The following is a 23977-nucleotide window of genomic DNA, read 5'->3' as shown; positions in this document are numbered from 1 at the left end:
CTTGAGGGCATCACAGTAGGAAGGGCCAGTGAATTCTGATCTTGGCTCTTGTAGGGGCATGGGTAGATTTGCTTGGAGATGATGTTAAGAAGCCAAATGCATCTGCCTCCAGCTGGGCTGTGAAGGGAACCAGCCTGTGACAGCTTTGCTCATGAACAGGAGTTCAAACAGGAGTTATTCCAGCTGGAAAAGGAGCTTATCACTGAATGCCTGGATTTTGCTAATACTGGGAGAGAAGTCCATCCTCTCGGGTGGATTATGATTTTTTTGGTTATCATTCAGGCCCTTATCCAAGGCCTTTCTCAGTAATTTCCTTGCCTACATGGATGATGTGTAACTGTCTGGGGGGCACAAGTCCATTCCCTGCTGCTGCTGGTACCCACAGTGAGAAGATGACCCAATGCAAAACTTGGACATGAACAGTACTGGAGTAGTGTTGTCTACAGACAAGATTTGCCAGCTCAGAGGTGCTCAGTTGTTTTCACAGAGAGAAATAAGATTAAATAGTAGTGAAGGAGAGGAAGGCTAGAAAGTATCTGATGTGGTGAAAAGGGGGACCCCAAAATGAAATTTTGCTGTCTGGTGCTGAGGGTGATAAAGTAACACATAGAGATGAAAATACATGCTAATAAACCATTCATAAATCTGAGAAACCTAAAAATTAAAGCAACCAAAAGACCAAAAGAAAAATGTATGGTTTGACAAAGCATTACATTGGAGACCATGGTTATGTGCCTGGTTTTACCTCTTGACATTGTGGGGGCACTGGAGAAAACCAAACCACTTCCCTGCCATCCCCTGGGGGTCTCTCAAAGCTTTAAGCTTTAATCTCCATAGTTTCAAGCCTCTCTAGCATGAAATTGGATTGCTTAAATTTTGACAAGGAGTGGTGGGTAAAAAAACTAACAATATCTATGTCATGATTTGTAGATGGTACAACCTTTTTGAGACTACTTTGCAGAAAATTAAAAATTAATTTGTTTTGGGATAGACTGAAATAATTTGTATCATTTAAGTGGGACTGAAGTGCTCAGTGTTATTCCCAACAAGTATCCAAAATGCAATGTAAAAATGTAAACAACTCTCATTATGCCTTGAATACAAAATATTGTGTCTTTCTGGTTTGCAAGACTGGTGTCTCAAAAAAAAATCAGTTTTTTCATAGGACTAAGGAAACCCCTAAGGCAGCTTGAGAAGAAATTTAAAGGTAATTTGAATCACAGTGACTATTTGCACTTTGCTCACTAATTATCTGGGCTGTGACTGAAGTAGAGGGTTGGTTATTACCTGCAGCAAGTCCTGGCTGGTGGAGAGTTTTGGGGAAGGAGACAAACGCTATTCCTGTCTTGTGGGGCTGGGAGGGAGGTGGTGCCTCTGGGAAGCAGCCAGGGGATGCTGTGCTGCTGTTCAGAGGAGCTGCTGCAACTCAAACCACCCCAGTCAGCTTTGAACGAGGCAGTGCAGGGGTTAATCATAAAGGATGGTGGCAGTGGAATGCAGACTCTGCAGTTTGACCAGGGGAGATGTGCTTGGTGTCAGGGCCAGATATGGGCATGATCTCCCCCAGGAGAGCAAGAGTCATGTCACTAGATATGTATTTTTATATATATATATATATATATATATATATGCCAAAGCTGTGGCAGACTCCACTGGATGTAACCCAGCAAACCATGGATAAAATGAAAAGACAGCCGAGCTTCTCACTGTGGTGTGGGGAGCAGGCAACACACAGCCCTTATCCCCAAGCTGCTGTACCTGGAAAATGCTCCAGGGCACAGGGTGAGGGGAACACTGTGTTTGGCCAGAAGCACCTTTTAGAGCATTGCCCCAAAAAGCCACGCTGGGGAACAGCCCCAGTCTGGGCTCAGCCAGCTGGAGACTCAAGCTTGCCTCTGTTGTTCAAGTTTAGGTCACCTCTGACCATCCAGAGGCTTTCTGGCACAAATGCCTTACCCGTGGGAGGGAGCTCCCTGTCCCAGAGCCACCAGCACCACCAGTTTGGACCAGCCTCACTGCTGGAGGGAGTGGTGGGATGGGGGATGGAGGAGGGAAGAGCCAGGGGAGCTGCTGCTGCCATTCAGGGCAGTCAATTGCACCACACTCGTGGTGCACTGTGCACCTGCATCTCTGCCTAAGTAGCATCAATACTCTCCTTTCTTCCACTCTTGATGACAGAAGAGCCTTAATTGGGCATGAAGAAATCCATCAAGCAGCAGCCTGGTGCAGCCAGGTCCCCACAGCATCTGGCAGCTGCCGTGCTGCCCCAAAACAGCCCAAATATCATCCACCCACCCCAAGCACTGCTGCAGGAGGGGAATCTGAACCTCTGCTCCTGCTGCTCATGAATAGCACAAGGGCTTTATGGCTTGCTGGGGCTTGGTGGAGCCAGGTCCCAGCTATTTGCTGGAAATTGAGATGAAAAATTTATGTTTCCAACCTGAGGAGCTGCTCAGAGAACCAGACCAGAGGTCTTGACACAAAACAATAAAGCAAGGGGAAATTATTAGTTGTTTTTTGTGCATATAAACACAGCAGAGACCAGCCTGCATGGCAGCAAGGTGAAATGGGAGCTCAGCCAGGGATTTCAATAGCTGCAGGGTCTTGCTCATGGTTTAATGCATTTTTACAACGGGGGTGGAACAGGACCCATTCTGGGAATAGAAACATCACCAGCAATTTCATCCCCCTGAATAATTTGCTTATAACTTGCCTGTGCTTTGATGCAGCAGCTGCTTCAAGGGCACCAGAAAAAAACCAAAACCCTTCTCCCATTCCCTTTTCACCCCTTGGCACACCCCTGTTGTGCTGCTGGAGCTTCAGCTCAATAATCTCTGTAGGCACAGAGAGAACATCCTGCTGGCTTTGGATGGCACAGCACTGACATCCACCCCACGTGGGCAAACCAGCCCAGCCTTCCCCTCTCCTTCACCAGCAAAAGGGGTTCCAGGGTCCCCCCATTTAATCCCACAGCACTTCACGGTCTTGCCTCCCCTCTTGCCCTTCTATTCGATGAAAATGCAGAATAAAAATGAAACCCCTGCACGTTTATTTTATTTCCTCTATTTTTATTTAAAAAGAAGGTTTGCTAACAGCAATCAGTACCATGGCCCAGTCCCCTCCATACAACAGTTGGCTTTAACAGTCCCTGCAGCTCCAGCCCTGCTCTGTCCCTCCCTCGTGCTGGGAACAAACCTGGGAATTATCTGGCTTTAAGAACCACTCCTGAATCGTGGGAAGCTCCCTGGGATTGCAGATTACCTCTATCCTGCAGTTTTACTCTCTGTCTCTTTCTGTCTCATCTTAAGCTGAGGTTCACAGCCAGGTTTAGCTTTATTGTGAAACTAAATTCACGTAAAAATAATACGAAAAAAAAACCCCAAAAAACAAAAAAACCCCACCAGGTTTAAAAAAAAAAAAAAAAAAAGACATGAAAGAAATAATTTTCTGGTGCTGGAAAGAAACATCCCCTCAGTGGCAGATTAGCCCACATTTATCCACTGTAATGTTGCTTATACCTTAATCTTAGCCATCTTCATCTGACACTAATTAGCAGGCTGGAGGCTCCTATGGGTACAGTAGCTTCTACAGCCCAAAACATGAAAGTGAGCTCTTCTTTTTACCACTAGAAGCACTCAGAGACAATGTCAAGTATTTCAGCCCCAAACTGTACACTTTTTAACTTAAAAAACACAGCAGCAGGAAGAGGCCCAAAGGTGATGATACCCAGCCATGGCAGCAGTGAAGTGCATGCCTGAGGTCTGCCTGTGCAGTGTTATTTACTCTCCCACAAATTAAACCCAAACAGTCCTTGCTGAACCCTGGACTCACCTGCATTCTGGCACTGAGTGCTAATTAGGACACAAACAGAATAGGCTGAGGAGGCAGAAAATGAAACAGAATCATCAGATCAATCTAGTTGCTTCCTTCAAAACCCCCGAAAATCAGAGAAAAGCAAATGTGGTTATAAAAAATTCTTTATATTTTGGGTTCTGTCTGGCAGGAAAAAAAAAAAAAAAGGAAAAGATTATTTCTATGATGTTCATCACTAGGCAAGCATCCCATCAAGATCCATCTGACATCCTATTTAACTGCTGGGAGTGAGAGATAATTAGGGCTTGAAAGGACTGACAGAATGGGACTCCAGGAATTCAGCACTGTGTGTGCTGGTTCTTCGGGGAGAAACTGAAAATAAATTATTTAGACTTGAAAAAATTCCTTGAAGTCCTGTGGTCTTTCTGCTTGGCTGGGTCTAGGCCTATCACCCATATTTCGGCAGTTTTTGGAGGGGGAAAGAAGGCAGGCTGCTTAGCAGGTATCAGTTGGGAATTAGAGGAATTAGAGCTGGATATACTTATGGTTTTCACCCTGACAGATGTTGAGTGTCTTTGTCACACAGTGAGACTACTCAATACTAACGGTGCTGGTTTGTGGCAGCAAAGCTCCTTCCTGCCACGTTCCCGTACCTCTGCTCCTCCCTGCACTGCTCCTCAGAAAAGGAAGAGAAATACACGTTCAGCATCCTCCTCACCATCCCCCTGGCCCAACGCTGATGCTCTCATCCTCTGGAGGCCCTCACATGAGTGAGTGTCACTGGGATCAGCTTAGCTCTGCTCCCTGCCACCTCCTGGGGACCCAGCTGCAGCCCCGGAGGCTTCTCCTGCTCTGCAGGGCTGTGCCCAGCCTGGCACTCCGTGTTTGGATGGATCTGGTGGAGCAGGACCCGGGTCCGGCTCGGTGCCACGGGACCCTGGGCTTGTGAGAGCCACCAACAAACCTTCCCTGCCCACCCCGCTCCCTGCCCCTTCCCCTCCCCGCCACGAGCACGGGGCCAAGGACGTGCCCTTGGCCAAACAAACTAACTACCAACCTCGGACCAATCACGACAAACGGCTCACGTTTACCCATCACCTAACACACCCTCAAAAACCAAGGCCACCTTCACACCTCTCGGGTGCAAGGCAAACTCCCTTCGAGTCCAGCAAGCCCCACGGCAAGGGGGTCTTGCCCAGGCCAGTCCTGTGAGATGCTCCTGCACCTCTCCTGCCCCTCCCTTGGTGAACACCGAACAGTTATAATATTCAGGTCAATATATATAGGTACCACGTAGATATATTTGTGTCGCTGTCCTGCGCGTTAACGAAGACGCCCAACCCCGCCAGGCTCCACTCGTCCTTTCCTCCCCCTCCCCTTCCTCCCGTGGCTGTGCAGGAACGTGGCCAGGGACCCACCCTACGTGGCCCCATCGCACTCCCCCACTGTCAGCTTCAAGGCTCCTTGCTGGTGCAGCGTCTTTAAGGCTTTGAACTCCAAGGGCATGGTGTGCGGGCTGGCCTGCGAGGTGTAGCCGTACTTGAGGCTGTCGTAGTAGTGGTACTTGACCGGGTTCTGGTTCTGGTCCAGGGGAAAGGGCCAGAAGCCATAGAGATAGATCTGGTTGCAGAAGCGGGTGGCCAGGGTGTACATGAGGAGGCCGGTGGTGGGTCGCTTGATGTGCACCTTGTTGGTCAGCCAGTACCTGCAAAGGGACAGTGCAGCCTGTTATTCGCCAAGCACCTTTCCTCCCTCCAGCCTCTGACTGAGATGTATTGGTGATTCAAAGTGAGAGGATTCTGACTAGCAGAGCTCTCCATGCCAAGAAAAGCCTCTCTAGGGACTGCATCCTCCTGCTCTCTGTCTGCTGGCTACATCACACTTGTTGCCATGGCATTGAAGCATCTCATGCCTCGACAATCCTTTATGAAAAACAAATTGCTTGCAACAGTGGCCTTCGGTACTTCAGCCTACAATTATCTTCCAATCAACCCTGGAGATCAATACCACAGACCAAAGCATCCACATGTCAAGTAGACTCCAACAACCCCTCGAAGCAGACACAGTCAAACACATGCTGATGACTTTCATTGATGAATGAAGATTTTTACTCTGACAGCAAACACGACAGGGCTGGAAAAACATCTGCCTTGGAACAAAGGGTCACCAGGCTGAAAGAGCTAAAATGCACTGCTGAGTTCCCATTACACCCAGCGACTGCTGCTGTGATCCTGGACCAAGATACATCACCACACTCGGCAGCATGAGTCCATCAGACACACAATATGGCACATTGCAATATAAAATGTGAGATATGGAGGTCAGCTGTGCCTGCTGCTGGGAAGCACGTTAGTTTTTATGAGAGATGGTAAAAAGAATAGGGGAAGGATGTAGGGATGCAGTGATGCAACAGCAGAAATGGTATCAGCTGTGGTATTTTGGGCTGCTGATAAAAGTTATTGCAGCACCAACACCCTGTAAGAAGACGTTTCCAGTGCCCCATATATATTGCAAAAGCAACTTAACTGGTTCTCTCAGCAGGAAAACACTGTCAGAAGAGCAAGATCAGAAAGCAAAAGGTTTGGGGAGGTAGAAGATATCCCCATCAGGCACACTCCCTTCTCCCCCAGCATGTCTGATGCCAGCACTGCCCCAGAGCAGGCAGAGCTGGTGGAGGCAGCACATTCTGCTGTGCCACAACAGCCTGTCTGAGCCCTTGGACTGTGTTTTACAGATATTTCCAAGGGCCTGAGCTCAAGGCAGCACCTTGGATAAAAGGCAGGAGGAAGCAGAGCAGAGCACGTGGCATTTGTGCTCTCACCAGATGTTTGGGATCCTGAGCCGGGCTCTGCAGTGGCAGTGGAGCCCCAGGAAGTGTCTCACTCCTCATTCCCACTTTCTGCTGGGCTCCTGAGGGTCTGGTGCTCAGACAGCAGGAACCCTTGGGACAGCTGAGCCTTAATCCTGCAAATTAGCTTTTCATGAAAGCCATTAAAATTTAGCAACCAAGGCACAAAACGTGCTTGCTTGTTCTCAGCCAGATAAGAGAAAAAATTGACTTTTCTGGTGAATCAAATTCTGGAAGCAGAGTGCCTGCCTTGGCATGTGCAGGAAGGTGACAAGGACAGTTTTTTGGGGTGCCACATCCCGGGGTGTTCAAGGGGGTTTAGCAAAGGACAAATATGATATTTTGGGAAGAAGGTCTTTGCCTGGCTCATGCTTTGCATCCAGCACGAAAAAGGAGCAAGAAACTGGGGGAAAAGCAGATTCTCAGTGGCACAGCATCAGCATTTTCTGTGCTTGCCCAGCCATAGGGCTGTGCTGTGGGGACCCAGCAGAGCTTGCTGCAGTGCCACGGCAACCTGCTCCCACAGCTAGCCATAAAGCAACCTCCTTGATGAGTTTATGGTAAGCACATTAGACCCCCTGTGTGCAGAGGGAAATGGGAGATTATCACAACCATTTAACACTGTGAATTAGGGTATCCTCATGCAGCAGGGAAGCCACCTGGGAAGAACTGTCAAGCCATATTAACCAGCTGGCTTTGAGGGAGGACAACTGTCTGGGTTTGTCCTGCAGCTGCTTTAGCCTTAAAACTCTCCTTCCTATCAATTTACCAGCTGGAGTACACACAAAAGTACTGGTGACCTTTTGTCCTCCCAAAATACTAACTTCTGTGTTTTGTTGAGAGGCTGTAAATACTCTATGAACATTCAAGGATCCTGACAACAAGATGAAGTGATTCTTGTACAGAGGCACAGGCCATTCATGTGACCACCAGTTTCATGCATATTAACAACGAGAAAAATGACCTGGGTCAGCCACTGAAGCACCCTATAGACACATGCTGTCCTCTGCAAGACAGCACACAAAAAAACCTTACCAATTCCAACAAGTGTGCACAAGCCAGCACCCAAAACCAGCCCCACCACAACCAACCCAGTGTATCCACCTCACCAAATGCAGCTAGTGAGCACTCACTTGATTATGCTGGGGTAGGGAACACTGACAATTCTTTTTTTAATAATGAAAATTAAAACCTGGCTCTTTTGTCTGTATTTCTCTTTGTTGCAGGCAGGTTATTGCAAAAACCTCACTCATGCAGCATTATAAATTCTAAGTGCAGCTTTGAGAGGGGGTGATGGACTCCAGGCTGTCCTAAACCACCCACATGGATGACATAACATAACACATAATGCCCAATCCATAAAACAGGCCATGCCACAGCTCCTCCAATTTGTTTCCTGGACAGTGAAGGTGGGAAATCCTTTGGTGAGGTCTGGGAAATACTTTTTAATGTCTGGTTTGTGATGGGAGTGTCAGAGGCATGCAAACTTCCTCTGATCTCTCCCACCACTGTCCAGCTGAGACAGCAGCCACAACCCTGGTACGGGAGAGAACAGCTGGGGATGGAAATAAAACCTAATTAATTCTGTAAATCCAAATGAGGTTGTCTGGGCGCACATGGGATGCTGTGTCAACAGCACACCTTTAATATGTGAGGTCCAGGATTTTAATTAGGAGGAAAGATAATCTCGAAGCAGGCAGTAATTATTTTTCGAATTGGCTACACCAATCACCATAACTATTAACTGCAACATTTTACGGAAAGAGGCAGCAATTAAAAGAGAAGAGCAAAGAGCAATCCTGAAACCCAATACCTCTGTTCTCAGAGCTGTTCTCCCAGTGAGGACCTCCTTCAAAGCTGGCGCTGTGTCTGTAAATAAACCTCCAGGCGTGGATGCACTCTCGAGATAGGCAGGAGCCTGAGCAGGATGTGGCTCAGAACAGGAACCATGATGCTGTCAGGGAAAAGCTGCCTGAGACAGCTCTGGTTTCAGATCATGATAGTGACAGATGTAAAATGACATCAGATCTTCAAGGCCATCTTTTGTAAGGAGGCAGCCTAGACACAGCCCTAATAACTTCTTGAACTGAGACTTAAGAAGAGCAGCTCAGAGAGTTTCATCCTACAGCTGGGAGGTGATTCTGGCTGCTCCTCATCTCCTAATCCTCAACTGGAGATGATCAGAAGTCTCCGAAGCAGAATTGCTGCCATGTCCCTGACCATCAGTGCGTGCCCCCTGTGAGGAGGCTGCTCTGCAGCCACAGGGAAAGAAAATGCTGTATTGGGACCTTAAAGCCCAGTGGGAATCAGGAGGCAACACTGTGAAGATGCCCCTAGGAAGCCACAGGGAAGGTGGCAGCCTCCCCACTGCACACCTGGAGCACGAGCCCACCACACTGAGAGTGCTCATCCTCCCCCAGCATCACTGAATTTGGGGAGAAGAGCCTGGCCTGGATTTGGGCTGGAATGCTGGGTGCAAAACTCCTCCGTGCAGGCAGCATTCAAGGACTGCTAGAGAGGGCAGGGCCCTGCTCTCTGCTTACCAATCACCTCCTGACATACCTGAGAAAAACCCAAAATAACTTGTACCCTCCAGGTAAGGGTTAACCCACAGGATAAAATAACAGAAAATCCATTGCCCTGATTAAATGAATAAAAGACATAGGTCAATGAAGAAATCAAATTTCAGCAGTATCAGCTGCATTACTTCATGATACAAATCAGAACAGCTGAAATAATGCAATTTCAGACTCTCTTAAAAGAGCTCATTCATGAAGTGTGATATAAACACAAGCTGTTGTGGAGGTGCTAGTCCTTGACTGGCAGCAGTGTATTATCAGTCTGCCACACACATCCTGCTCCCAGTAATACCCAGGAAAACCAGACACAGATAACCAGAGCAGGTGCCCTGACTGACGTCGGTGCAGTGGGGACAGGACCTGCTGGTGCTGGCAGGGGACAGAACATATCCCAGAGCTGGGTGGATGGAGATGAAGTACTGGAGCCCAGAGAGCAACTGATATTCCCCCATTCAGCTTCTTCCAGCCCTTTTCTGTCCAAGTATTGAGTTTCCTCTGTCACCTCCACCAGAACAGCCAAGAGCCACGTACAGTGATGAGAGCTGTGCAGGACAAGCAGGAATGGGCATGTCCCCATCCAGATGCTAACACTGACTCCAAAAACTGCATCCAGTGCCAGCTGGGCTTTATCCACAGGCTGAGCAAAGCCCAAACACCAAACCCAGCCTCCTTGTCCAGACCATGTAGCCCAGTTCTGGTTTTGGTGACTTGGCACAAGCAAATCAACTCTGAGCCACAGATAAAAGACTCTCTTCTCTAGATCTTGAGCTCTGTGATGCCTTTTCAAACACATATGGTACTTAACACCCTCAAGTTAAAGCATTTCCAAACAGACAAAAAAGGAAAATAATTGAGAATAACCTTTTTTCTTTCACCTTTCCTTTCTGTGCCCCTTCACTTCTTTTGAAAAAGAAAAGACTAAATCTTCCAGATTAACAGGAACAAATTAACTCTCTTGGGCCCCCAGTGCTGACACACCACAGCTCAAGTTCAATGTGCCTCAAGTGCAGAAGAGGTGAGGATAATAGCTCACACAAAGGGTTTTTTTGCAGGATAGCCACTGATCTAACCCACACATGGCTTTATGGTGTGTTCACAGCTCCCCCTCACATCCCACTCCAGTCACACACTTGTGAATGGCTGTTTTCTTTCCCTACACCCTTTGGATTTCTTTCTCCCTCACCTGAGTGCAGCACCACCGTCCTTAAACCATTTGTTTAATGCTCAGGGGAAAGGCTTTAAAGCACAAGACCCCAGGACAGGTATTTCAGAGGAGCCTCTGAAAGCATGAAACACCATAAGGGAGGAGGCATGAATTAGCTGGTTCAGAAAACCCACAAGTGAGTAATGCTGGCCCAACACTGCTGGACCCAGCAGAACCAAGCTTGAGACAGAGGGGGAGAAAAGCTGAGCTGAGAGGGCTGTGAAAAGGAAAATCAGAAGCTTAGGTTTGATTTGTTAGAGAAATTCAGAGGCTGTGGAGGGATGCAAGGGAGTGTAGTCAAAGCAACAGGTCAGGAGAACCATCTGCACACATGTCCTGTGTGGCTGCAAGTGAGGCAAAGGATGTTGGAATGGATGTGGCACAATGGGGACACGAGGCAAGGAGGGACCAGGCGTGGGTTTCCAGCGCCAGGGTTCCCACCATGGCTGGTGTATGGGACATGCATCGTGCCCTGAAACCCCAAGTGAAGGCTCAGCCCCTGTGTGGGTGGGAGGACACAGACAGACACCAAGGCAAAGATAAATGCACCCTGTGGTCTGTCAGGCTGCAGTTCTGGGTGCTCGTGGCACCCTGGGCGAGGCTGTCCTGAAGAGCCAGCTGTCATGATGTTAAACCCTATGGGAGACCAAGCCAAGGAGCTGGAAGGTTTATTGATTTTTAATTTTTTTTCCTCTCAAGGAGCCCTTAAAAAAATCTTATAGGACTGAAATTGGTTACTGCCAAGAGACCCTTGTGATGGACACGGTGAGAAATGCTAGACCAGATCAGACAAAGTGAAACGTGTCCCTGAATTTGCTGCAAGGAGTGACAGAGAAACCTCCAGACACAATTATTTTCCCTCTCTTCCTGCATTTCATGTTATTTTTCTAACGAAAGCTGCTTGGCTATAGGGATTACAAGGCTTCTTGGAGACACTAACAGGCAACTTATAAGGGGCTTGCTTGCTCCCCAGCCAGGCGAGGAGCAGAGGAATTCCTCAGGGGACATTTTATAGAACTGCTGCGAAGGAAGGCACGCACACACCCTGAAACACACAGCACTGTCCCCAGGAGCTGCTCCCTGCCACCAAACTGCCCCTGAAACACACAGCACTGTCCCCAGGAGCTGCTCCCTGCCACCAAACTGCCCCCTCCTCAGCCCTGGGGATGACCTGGCTTCCTTCTGAGCTCCTCCACTGGAATGCTGAAGGCTCTCTCCCCTCCTGGTGTGAGCAGAACTGCGTGAGAAAAGCCTCCATCCTACTGCACTGGTTATCCAGAGCAACAACACAAAAAGCTATCAGCAAACATTTAAAGCACCCTCACAGCTAGAAAGGTGATGTCTCAAATGATGCTGTTAAGGACAACAAAATCAAATGCTTTTTACTTATCTCAGCAATGCACCCTCTACAAAGGCTCCAAAATACACTGAAAATTATAGGAAAAACGCTCAATTGCCACTGAAATGTGTTTTGGTTTGAGGGAAAGCAGAGCAGGACAATAAATACTGTGGTTCAAGGAGGAGTCAAGGGCTCACAAATGTGTTTTGCCGGTAGTGGAGAAAGAAAAGGCAACACTTTTGTGGCCAAATTGAAGTTGGCTGAGATGTCAGTCTTTGCAGAAAGTGCTAGTCCTTGGGGAAAAAAAATATAAAGGGGTGCCTTGGCTGAAAAACCTACCCCATTTCTCATTTCTTTGTGACTTCCAAATCAACTTAGGGTAGATGATAAAAGATAGTTTTATCCAAAAAGGGAGAAGATGGGACCTCTCTGCACCAGCAGGACACTGCAGCACAGAGGGATGTGCTGTGGGGCTTTGTGGATTATTCATTCTCTGCTGCACATCACATGCCACAAAACATATTTGTTTCACAAATCTCAGATCTGTCAAACAAAAGCATAGTGCTATGAACCAGCACAGAGAGAGCTGGAGAGACAGAGGATGTGGTTGGAGACCACACCCCTCATAAGCAAAAGTATGGGATGATCACAGGAATTGGACAGTGACACAGAAGATGAATAAACTCCTATAAATTCCAAGTGATTCTGGTCAGTTTGACCAGAGGAAGGACTCCTTCACCCCAAACCACATCACATCAATTACCCTGAGCAGATGGTCAAGACAACCCTATTGGTACCTGAGAGACTTCCTACCCAGCACCAACAGCATCAGCCACCTCCCTCAGCTCATTCAATTCTGCCTGAATCTCAAATCCACCCAAGTCCAACCTGAAGAGGCTGTACCAAGGAAAGGGTTAACAATGACTCCAGCCTTCCCCCAGAATCCCACAGCCCTTTGCCCCCCAGCCCTGGGTGACCCCTCTGGGCCAGGCCACAACACAATGGGTCAGTGTTGAAGTGCTCCCATCAGTTCTGGCTTTCTGAGGGGGCTGCAGTTTTCATTAGATTAATTGCTAATCAGTAGGCATCCTTGTCTTCCTGCTGAGAAGTGTGAGAGCAGGAGGGCAGGTCAGGCAGCAGCTCCCTTGGTTTAGAGGGCAATCCCTGATGAGGATTAACACTGGCCTCTGTGGTTATAATTGAATTAGTGCTGCCTCTGTGCTGCCAGGAGCCACCTCCTCCATTGCCCTCAGCAGCCCAAGGGACAGGATTGAGGTCCTGGCTGAATTTCCAACCAGGACCTTGGAGTTTGCCATCAGCAAACTGTCCAGCCACAAGCTGGTGCCATCTTCATCCCCAACACCCCCAGCTCACTCCACGTGCCTGCTGGTCTGACTGGCTGCATCCCTCTGAGCCCCAGGAGGTTTTGAGAAGCCCAAACCCACACTCCTTGCACGAGACCCCAGTGAAGTCCATGGTTACACTAAAACATGTGCAAAGGGAAGACACAGCTCCAAGACACAGGGGAGAGAGGGTGCACTGCTCCCTGGGCTTCTCCCAAAATCCCTGCATCTCCTCCAGCCAGGCAGGTCCTGCCAGCCACAGGAACACTGCTCTGCTGGAGCTGCACAGGGACAGCCAGTGTGCCAGCCAGCCCAGCTGGACCTCAGGGTTGTGACACAGAAAGGCCAGGAAGATGCTGTGAGTTGGAAGATAAGCTCAGCAGCTGAGCTTGTGGAGGCATCCTCCTCTCCCATAGGAAAGCGATGCCTAACCCTTGCCAACTCCTCTGCAAAGCTTCCTATGGGAAGTTTCTGGCACTAGGAATGGTTGCCAGCACAGGATTAGCAGCCTGTTGATTTAGAGGGCTTATTACAGGAGCTTAATTCTATTTTGACAGATGAAAGTAAGTCAATTATAGCTAGAAATAGCTCTGAATTTGGGTTGTGGGATTTTTTTTTTCTTCCTCTCTTCCTCTTCTGTGAGTTGTGGTATCATTTCCTTCCCTTTCTTTACCTCAAAGCCAGTGTTTTCTGTGAGATGCCTCTCTGGCCCAGGGAAGCCTCTAACACAGGCACTTGGGGCAGTTGTGGTACGTGCTCATTATTGCAGCCTGTGAGGCACCATGGCACCACTCCACTCCTCCCAGCCCCCCCAGGCTGTCCTGGAGCCTCTCCTTGGGCTTTCTCCTGGCAGAAATGACCCCAAAACCTGTCCCCTACCCACCCCCAGCACTGACACACTACCTGAGCTGGGATAGGAAACACCCAGCAGTGACCAACTGCAGAGCTCAGACTCAGAGGTGTGCAGGAGAAGTGCTCAACGAAATCAAGGAACATTAATGCTGAGGCTTAGAAGTGGGAGCACCAGCTACACAAGGAAATTCCCATCCTGTGAGATTAATGGAGTCTAGTCAGGATCAGAGGACAACTAGTGCCATAAGTCATCTCTAGCACAAGTCCCTATCTGCCTGAACTTCCTAAATGCCTAAGGAATCATGATCCTTCTAGAGAAATATAACACAAAATCAAGAGCCTACCCCATTCTCAAGTCATTTATATTAAAATCTCACCCCTGGGGCTCTCTTTCTTTTATAACCTCCTCGTCCCCACCACAACTGTGTCTCCTGTGCATCTCAAGATGCAGCCAGAGAACAGAAAGACCCTTTCCTTCCCTCAAAGTAAAACCAGTCACCACCACCTGGCCCTGTTTATCTGATCAGCAGGACCAGATCATGTCACTACCCTCCCATCCAGGCTCACACAGGAGCTCCCTGACTTGAGGAGCTGTGTCAGACTGGTGCATGTCACTGAAGCACAAGGTGACAAAGATCATTGCTAGCTCAGTGCACACACGTTTCTCCAAGGAAAGCCCTAACTACAGGCTTGGGGGTTATGGTGACATGCCAGGAAAGCACCGGAGGTTTGGATATTGCTAAAAGCCCTCAAAGAGCAGAGTGGGGAGCCCCTGTTTAAGGTGGTCCATCCACCACCCCATCCTCAGGTCTGCAGAAGGAAACAAGGTGTGTTTTCCTGCAGCACAAGCCCATGGATCACTGTCCAGCCCAGGAAATCCTGGCTCAGCACAGCAGAGAGGCTCTCACCCTCGCACAGCGTGCAGCAGGCGCAGCGAGGGGTAGGCAGTCCTGACATTGATGTGGTGCTTCAGGATGAGCTCGTTCACCCACTCCACTCTCTCCTTGCCCCCCTTGGCCATGAAGGCTGGGATCCAGAGGATGCTGCCGTTGAGGCTGTGCAGGCGCTGCAGCAGCTTCTCCCTCCAGGTCTCGTTCACCAGGTCCTCAAAGGCGCGCTGGATCACCGAGGGGTTCATGGTCACCAGGTCTGTCTTCATGCCCACGTCCTGGGAGTACTCCTGGACAGGGGCCAGGTTGCACCTGCAAGGAGAAGCACCCAACAGCTCCGTTCAATGGGCTGAGAGAAGGCAGTGACAGGCAGAGTGAAGGGGGTGTGCTGCCAAAAGCCAGGGCTGGTGACAATGTGCCCGTTCGCCCACGCTTTTGGGAGGAAGAGGAGGGAGAATGACCCTCTGCCATAAATTAGTGATGATGAGCCATCTCCATCTCAGGCCAGCATCCCTCAGCATGATGGCATGTGCACATATGTCCCTCTGGGACAAGGCTAATGCCAGCCACAACTGTGGTGTCTCGTGGGTGGTTTGCAGGGAGCAGTGACTCTTCTGGTGCCACCCAAAAATAACACCAGCAACAAAGCTCCAGTCTCTGCTCCTATGGCAGATTTTACATAAAACAGCCTTTTCACTCAAGGAAAGCACTTGCCTCTGAATTCCAGCCCTGCTGGAGTAACATTATCCCAAAGGCCTTTTCTCCTCCTGGTGAGTCTCTGCAAACAGCAGACCTGGTGGCACCAGTGGCAATACTGACACCAGTGGGAGGAGAATGCCAGGACATGGCCTCCACAGGGCCTGGCTGTCTGGAGGCTGTGACCCTCAAAAACCACCTTTTTCTGTAGTGTTCATTGGTGCCTCCTCTCAGATTGTACATGTGGGCACAGGCCATGTACCTTGAGCTCCTGTGTCACACCAGCATAAGGGCTGAGGGCCTGTGGGACAAACTGCCAACAAATCGTCCTTGTTGTAGAGTGGTTTCCTATAGCTCCTTGAGGGGTGAAATCTGTGTCTGTGCCATGCACATGGCATGGAGGAAAATGGCAGAGGGAACCAGCTGAGGGGGGGATGCAGAGATGTTCCCTCAGCATCCTAAAAACCAGGGGGTACCCATGTGTTTGCACACCGAGTGCTCTGCTGTGGTGTTTCACAGTGAAGTTATGGTATTTAACGAGCAGGAAGTGCATCCTAACCATCTGCCTCAATAATCAGCCATTATTACTGTTTTCCCTACTTACAGATGGGGAAACTAAGGGAATAGTAGAAAGAAAATCCAGCTACTGGCATGGGGGCCCTTTGATTGACTCATCACAGGAGTGAATTCAGTAAAAATAAACATTGGACCTGTATCCTGGACACAGACCCAGTCACTGGTCACTGCCAACCCTGCTGAAAAGGCTGCCTGGATGGAGCAAAGCTTCCTCAGGAAGATGCAGGTTCCAGCAGTGGCTCAGACAACCTACAGTGGGAAGTGTGGTCTGTGCTATGCCAGACCTGCACTAGCACATGGCAGGGGAGAAGTTGCTCAAAATCCCCATCCCCACATCCAGAAAAGGTTTTCTCCTGCAATATTGCTGCCTGACATGAATGCCCCTCACTAAACTTGGCCAGAACCACAATAAGCAGTTTTTTCCCCCTGCTCACTTGTGCTCCAGTTAAGGATAATGCTCCATCCCCCGTGGACAGGCTGGAGCTGCCAGCAGCCAGGCAGCTGGAGCAGCAGGGTTTGAGTGGGGGACAGGGTGACATTATCCTCATTCCCACGTCATGCCAGCACCGCCTCTGTGAGCTGCTGATGGATTGGGCTGTCCTCGTAATAGACTCACCAGAAAACAAATGTCTGCATGTACATAAATCATCTGTGGATTCCACAGCCTCTCAGCTAACTGGGGCTTTGGGCTGGGAGGGCAAGAGCTCCTCCTCTCCACTTCAGACATGTCCAGTGAATTTGGTGTGTCCCAGCGGGGTCAGAATGTGCTGCTGCAGGGACAATGGCACAGGGGACAGAGGGGACACAGAGGAGTGTCAGACCTGGACATGCACAAGTGTGGTGCCAGGGCATCGTGTGGCGCACCCTGTGCTCAAGGGCAGAAGTGATCTGGGGACAAATCATGTTTGTGAGAGGTTTGTTTGCAAAGAGGACAAACCCGAGAGAAGAGAATGTTGAGGGGGGTTAATGGTGTACCACAAGAAGAGACAAAGAACACTTGCAAGAACACGTGGGGAGCACCTGGAGATGAGTGGAACATTTTCAGCAGGACCTTTTCAGGGGTGAGCTGTGTGTGTGCAGGTGGGGCTGTGAGGCCATGCTGCCCCAGCTGCCCAGGGTCCCAATGCCCTGCCCTGCCCCACAGCCCTGGGGCTCTGGCTGCACTGGGAGCAGTCCCTACCTGATGACAAAGCTGTGAGCATCGATCTCGGGGCCACAGCCACTGCTGAGCAGCACCCCTGAGTTGCCCACGATGGCACAGGTGGGGAACTGCTTGCCCTTGAGGGGAGAGGTGCGGGGCAGCAGCTCGTACAGGTTCTGTGAGACGTTCATGGTGCTGTCCCTATCAAATACGTAGTGGATGATGTCCCCCGGCTTCAGCGTCCCCTTCAGCACTGAAATGTCCTTCTCTGCATCCAGGAACTTCAAGATCTGTTTCCTGAGCATAGGGAAGAAAACAGCTTTATCAGGTGAGGTAGAGATAATCTGGCTGCCCTCCCTCTCTGGCCAGTCCATCTGGCCCTGCTCTCCAGGCACGGATTACAAAGGATATCTCCATCTCAATGCCTGCTCCCTCTCCACTCATCCTGCCCGGGGCAGGCTACCACAGTCAGCCCACCATTAGCGAGGTGGCAAACCTGAGTTTACCCAGGCAAGAAGGTCTCCTTCCCTCTGTGACCCATCACCTGCACACACAAATTCCACTTGGCCTGAAAAACAAGGGCTCAAGTGCTCCTTGTTTTGTCGTTTCCAGGCCAGCTGGCTCAGCTGGGAATTCATTTCCAAGCAATCGCTTACAGATATGAAGCCCAGCTCAGCAGGAGATAAGTCTTTTTATTTCTTCCTTCACTTCTTTAGATGATACAATTTGCCAGCTTGCACTGGAGAGGACCAAATCTGTCTCTTGTCCTATAGGTAATTACCAGTACCTGATCTTCAAAGAGAGTGTCTGGTTGTGTCTCCATTTGGATGAGGCTGGTTTAATGTTGTGCTTAATGCTTTCATTACTTCTGTCAACAACAGCTGGAGATGAGGAGTCATTTATTACTACTTCAGCTCTAGAGAAAAGAAAGTCGGGGAGAGGGAGACAGAATCCGTTAGCATCCCAATTGCACTTCTAATCACAGTCTTCAGCTCTGGCTGCTGGAATTCAAACTTCATCAGAAAAGCAAAATTGTAGTTATTAGCTAAACAAGAAGTGAAAGCCTGTTCGTATTCTGCTACACTCAAGCAGACAGACAGAGATCCTTAAATACCCACTCACTTCCACGAACACAGACTGACAGCCAGGCACAGCTCCACAGAAAACACACTACTGCACACTGAGCTGCAGGAAGGCATGCACAAAAACACACACAGTGACAGGCTGGCAGATGGGCACTTGCAGACAGGACACCCCAAAGCCCCCAAAATTCACTAAGAAACTTCTTAGACATGGTGGCTGCCCTGTTGTCTCGTAGTCACACATGAACAGCCCAAAATGGAGCCAGCTCAGCTCCTGATGAAGATTAAAATCCTCACCAGAGAAAAGCACCCCTCTCTTCACCCAATGGAGAAATTAATTCATCTGAGCTGCTGGGTGCTCCTTGTGAGACTGGGCTGTGAGCATCCTGTACTAAAGAGGGGCAGGCTGGCTCACTGGAAACTTTCTCCCTGCTTAGAATTGAGCACAAGGATTTCAACACCCGTATCACCTGTTCCAGACCAAGAAATGAGCAGCAGCCAGATGCTGGAGACCACTGGGAGACCCCAGCGTTTAATCCCAGCTCAAAGAAGCAAATCAGCCCCAGCACTTCTGTGACATTTAAATCAAACTGCATGAATTGAAGGAGCCTCCAAATATTTGGTTCCAGCCAGCTGCCCTCCAAAAAGGAAAGCCAAGCATCTCATCAAGAAGCTGCATGTGTATCTGCAGACCCAAAAAAGCCTTCACACTTCAGAGCACTCTGAAAAATACACAGCCAAAGCACTCACTATCAGCTAAAGGGAATCTCCCTCTTCACTGCAAAGGGCTTTTTCCAGCTGGCAAATGCTTTGTAAATAAATGCATTTCTATAAAGCATGTAAACCCCAAGGAGGGAGCAGAGTGAGAGATGGGCCAGAGGTGGTGGCTCAGGCTCATGGACAAACATCCAGCTCCTGGGAACGTATCTCCAGCCCAGGGAAAGAGCTCCCCAGGACACATTGTGGCTCACACTGTATAATGCTTCAAAAAGGCAAGGAAATGTGTTTATAAATGCTGGCTGCCAGTGTCCTGATGTGTGTGTATACAGTACCTCTCCAGAGGCTGCCAGTCTGTTGGATTTGTTTGCTTCTTGCATTTTGCTGCATCACTCATGTCTTGGAAAACCTACCTAGAAGGTGTCAAAAATCATAATGGAAGTAGGGTAAAGCAGTCCTGGGAACAACTATGGTTGTTTTGGTTTTGTCCATTTTCTGTGTCTTGGTCACAGGCGCTGACATCATCACAGAATGATATCACTCTTCTTTACATGCCATCACTAAGCTTTTCAAAAGTGCCACTTGGCAATGCTGGGCTGACAGGGAATCATTGTAAAAATAACACAGACAGACACTGAATGGGGCTGGGATGCCAGGGAATGACTGCCACGGAGGGATGCTACTGGAGTGCACTGCAATAAAACTGGAGTTCTGATCCCAAACACAGTGATCTCTCCTCTAATAGCACTTAAAACTATGGAAAATAGCAACTCTATCACTGACTTATTTTCACAATAACTAACTCTTTCTCATTCTCTCAATCACCACAACTTCCAGATCCTTGGTTATTTACAAATGATTATTGCACTGAGCTGGAAGAAGGAGGGGGAGAAATGATTAAGAAAATGCAAAGCAGAAGTGAAAAGGAACAGATACATTTACTAAATAAGAACAGCACTATCCAGCGAAGAGGAGAAGCAGATTAATAGCTGCCTTACAGCAAAAACAAATGAACACAAAATCTAATTTACAAACCTATTAGATTTGCTATGTAAGCTGTTCACAGCTGATCTGATTGTACCTCTGCCTCCAGAACTCCTGCAAGACAAAGGAAATGCATTATTTATAAATCCAGCTCCTTTCTGCCAAGCATTGTTCAACAGTCAAGAGATCCTGCTCTGAAGGACTCTGAGCCGAAACACTGCCACGAGCCCGTGTCCCACCCCATCCAGAAGGGAGATGTCCTGATGCCTCTGAGGGGCTTTTCATCCCTCATCACTGCTGCCTTGCTGTGACTGTGAAACCATTCTGGCAAAGAACACCCCGAGCCACCCCAATTAATAATACCTGTGTGATCTAACCAGCCATCACACACATCTGGTCTCGCTGCTGCAGCAGCGTGCGCCCTACAGCTGCACTAAACACATCTCTACTTCTCTTTATGAGCCAGGTGTTAGCAGAGCACAGAGAAGCTCTCCTCCATCTCCAGGCTGCCAATGGACTGTCCCTGTCCTTTTCAGGCAGGGACTGAATTATCTGGATTCCCACCACTGTGTTCACCTGGGCTTTTAGCCGAGAACATCCAGTATCTTTATTTTATGCAGACTGAATGACCAGCGTCCTTGACCTGTGGAAACCTCATACTCATAGTGTACCTTTCACACTCGTAGTGTACCTTCTCCCAGAGAGCCAGGCCAGACCCAGAACTCCATTCCAGCCCACTCCAATCCTGTGAGTGCCTTCAAGCCCCTTCTCCTCACCTTTGGTGTAACTTGGCTGAAGCTACAAAGCCAACCCACCACAGTCATTCACATGCTGGAGCTGAGACCTGAAGTGACAGCAGTGTCACTCCCATGGCCTGACACCATCACACACGGACAGATGCCAGACCAGTCTGACCAACATGTGTGGGAATGAACAGCCAAAGTTTCCAGCACCTCTATGATGCTGTATTGAAGAACAGGTTGGACCGAGCCCCTTCAGAAAGCCACACCATTCACACGAGCTGTGAATCCTCACTTAAGTACATACATATAAGTATAGGTCTGCATCTAGCTGTCTGCAGAGCTCCTTCTTGCTTTAGCTTGCTGTTTTCAAAGGGGTTACAAAGAACAAGTCACCCACCTTGTGATGCTCAAGGGAGCTGGGCTCCCATTCAGACACATTTTAACCACCATGTACTCATTGCTCTGTTTTATTGTCCCCATTGCACAGATATCCCAATGAGCATACTCATAAAGAGAACCAAATTCTCTTCCAGCAGAAATATTGCTACCCAGAAATATATACATTAATGAAAATGTATCTCAGGAGAATGTATTTCTACCAGTTCTGAAAAAAATCTCAAATGCATTAGACAAAAATCAAAGAGAAAAAGCGCGAGTGAGTGTGCTTGGTGCCATTAAAAAGGATTTTCAGACTTGCGGGATGCGACACAAATCCCCTCATCAGGCTGAGCACAGCCCTCAGCCCCACGTAACATCAAACCCTTGGAAATGCCACGATGGTTTTCCCTCTCCTCCCTCCTGCCAGAGACCATCCATGGCTGAGTCAGTGACTCCTGCTCCAGTGCTCTCCTCCGTCCTTTGACAGAGCTGAGAGCCTGTGAGCTGTTTCATTTTTTGGTGCATCAAGGGAACAGCAGGACTGGCTCATTCCTGCAGCCTAGTGGCATTTAACAAGCCTCCACATTAATGGGGTTCACGGCAGGGTGTGGGAGCAGACTGGATTAGTGTGCAAACCATGCACCTGCTCAGAGACATCTTGTCTGAAGGAGCCTTCCAAATGGGATTCACACTCCTTCACACTTGCTGTAGGACAGACAAAGCTTAGAGAAAGAAATGGTTTTGTTTGTTTTTTTTTTTTCCTGAATACATGCTGGTTCATATGTGAAAGGAAAAAAGGTAAATTACGAAGTAGAGATTATTCCCTAAGTGTTAGTTCCTACCTCAGCCATGTTTTGTGGCTACAGCAGGAAGGATTCAGAGCATCACAAGGTATTATTCAAATGCATTTATCCAGTCTGGCTTTACCTGCCCCCCAGCGACAGGTCTGTGTGTCTCCTCCTGGAATTAAGGCAGGTGTTGGGGCTGGAGGTGCTGGATGTGAGGAAGACAAGTTGAGAGCACCTCTCCCAGGTGCCTGTGTGCAGCCTGGTGGGGAAGGGGACTGGCTGCCAGCTCAGGGACAATGTCAAGGGTTACTCTTTCCCCTTCACACACTGTGAAAAGCAAAAATATTGCAATGCAGACAGAGGCACAAAGGGTTCTGCTGTCATAAACGATCAGGGAGGGGCAGCCTGGTGGAGGAGAGCAAGGCTCTGCTAACCATCTTCCCATGGCACTGGGATCACTGCTCTGATGGCCAGCAGCAGACACGATGCTCTCGTGGACACCTGAGATGCTGGCAAAGACTCTGCTCCCTGTGCCAGGCTTGGTTTCTCTCTCCAAGACAGGGACTGCCCAAATCTGGGACATGATGGTCAGAGCTGGTTTAGTGGATCTTAAAATGCTCAAAACTGTCAGTCTTTGGGTGCTTGGTGTGCCACACTACAACTTCAGGACGTTTTCCCTACAATCTCCCTTTGTACAGTGGAAGAGTGCTGTAGGATGCCGTGGGGTGTGAGGCTCTGTCCAGCCATCCTGCTCAGCTCAGCCCACTGGTGGGTCCCAGCCAGACAAACCAGCTGCTGAAAATACCAGCAACTGAGCCAAGCACAGTATTTTCCAAGGTCTGCCATACTTCATCACCAACACAGGCAAGCCAGTACTCCTGTATGCCTTCACTTCCCCCACCTGGCAAGAGGAAAACATTTAGAAATGGAGGGCACTAATTAAGAAACAGATGTTAAAAAAAAATCTCAAACAAACAAAAAAACCCAAGTCCATTTTATTATACCTTCCTGACCTGGAGTTTCAAATCTCTTTGCTTCAAAAGGCAAAGACCAACCTCGATTAAAATAGCACAGATAGCATTGATTTTGAAAAGCTTTCTAGTGCTACACTGTGTTTGGACTGAATTGCCTTATTAATCTAGTTGTTATCAGTTTCATTGTATTGCCAGCTCAACAAAGTACCAACCTGCTTCCTAATCCTATTATTTACAAAACATTTTTCTTTGGGCTTCTGTTGGGATGTTTTCCAGTGATAAGTTGCATCTATATGTGCTAATGCCATCTTACTGACTTATGCCATCTTTTCTCATTTTCACTGAGATTTTCAAGCTGCATTGCCACTAAGATATTATATAGGTCAAAACGTTCTGTGCTCAGATGTAAAGTGACACTGATTCATATATCAGAGGATGTAAAAGAAAAATTGTCTTATGGTTCAGGTCCAAATTTTCTTGGATGAATAATTTGTGACAAATCAGGTATGCAAAGACTCTTCTATTCACCGCCTATGAATGGGCCTGTTTAGGGTTTTTACTTCTCTTTTCATCGTTTCCTGCTTCTTAAATGCTTCTCTTAATTGTTGCTAGGTGAGTTCGGTCTCGCTTCGAGCCACTTCGACACGTGAAATCAAAGCAGCTTTGACTGAACAAGTAGGTCACAGAGTCTCCTTGAGTGAGCAGATCTCTATGAGCACACTTCACATGTCCACGTTCCCAGGCTCACAAACTAGAAAATGTATTTTCCATGGGTATTTTACAATGCCCACCCCCAAGTCCTGCTTCCCCCCCAGCATTTGTGGCAGGCGATGCACATGGAAAATGGGCATGAAAAACAAGAACTAACTGGAAACTTCAGCCATATCCAACCACCCATTCCACAGCTCACAAAATGATTTGGGTTGAAAAGGACCTTAAAGATCATCTCCTTCCAATCCTCCTGCATTTAACCACACTTGTGAAGCTCATTCCTGGTGGAACAAAACCTCTGCCTCTTCCTGGCCTTGGG

The 23977-nt window shown here is 48.6% G+C and overlaps 1 protein-coding gene across 1 annotated transcript in view; it reads right to left on the bottom strand.

Moving 5' to 3' along the window:
• Window positions 1–3047: 3047 nt before the first annotated feature.
• The window catches only part of ST8SIA2 (ST8 alpha-N-acetyl-neuraminide alpha-2,8-sialyltransferase 2), a 31862-nt gene continuing 10932 nt past the window's right edge, over window positions 3048–23977 (bottom strand). Inside the window, exons 2-6 of the mRNA XM_014888806.2 lie at window positions 20116–20178; window positions 18069–18197; window positions 17321–17578; window positions 14887–15180; window positions 3048–5518 (exon numbers count right to left, since the gene is read on the bottom strand). Coding sequence (XP_014744292.1) covers window positions 5233–5518; window positions 14887–15180; window positions 17321–17578; window positions 18069–18197; window positions 20116–20178 — 1030 coding nt within the window. The 3' untranslated portion in view covers window positions 3048–5232. The remainder of the gene's footprint in view (window positions 5519–14886; window positions 15181–17320; window positions 17579–18068; window positions 18198–20115; window positions 20179–23977) is intronic.

This window comes from Sturnus vulgaris, chromosome 13 (genome assembly GCF_052056855.1).
Source record: "Sturnus vulgaris isolate bStuVul1 chromosome 13, bStuVul1.hap1, whole genome shotgun sequence".
In the NCBI taxonomy this organism is placed as follows: domain Eukaryota; kingdom Metazoa; phylum Chordata; class Aves; order Passeriformes; family Sturnidae; genus Sturnus; species Sturnus vulgaris.
The sequence above is the reverse complement of the archived record's forward strand: the minus strand, read 5'-3'. Positions and strand labels throughout refer to the sequence as shown.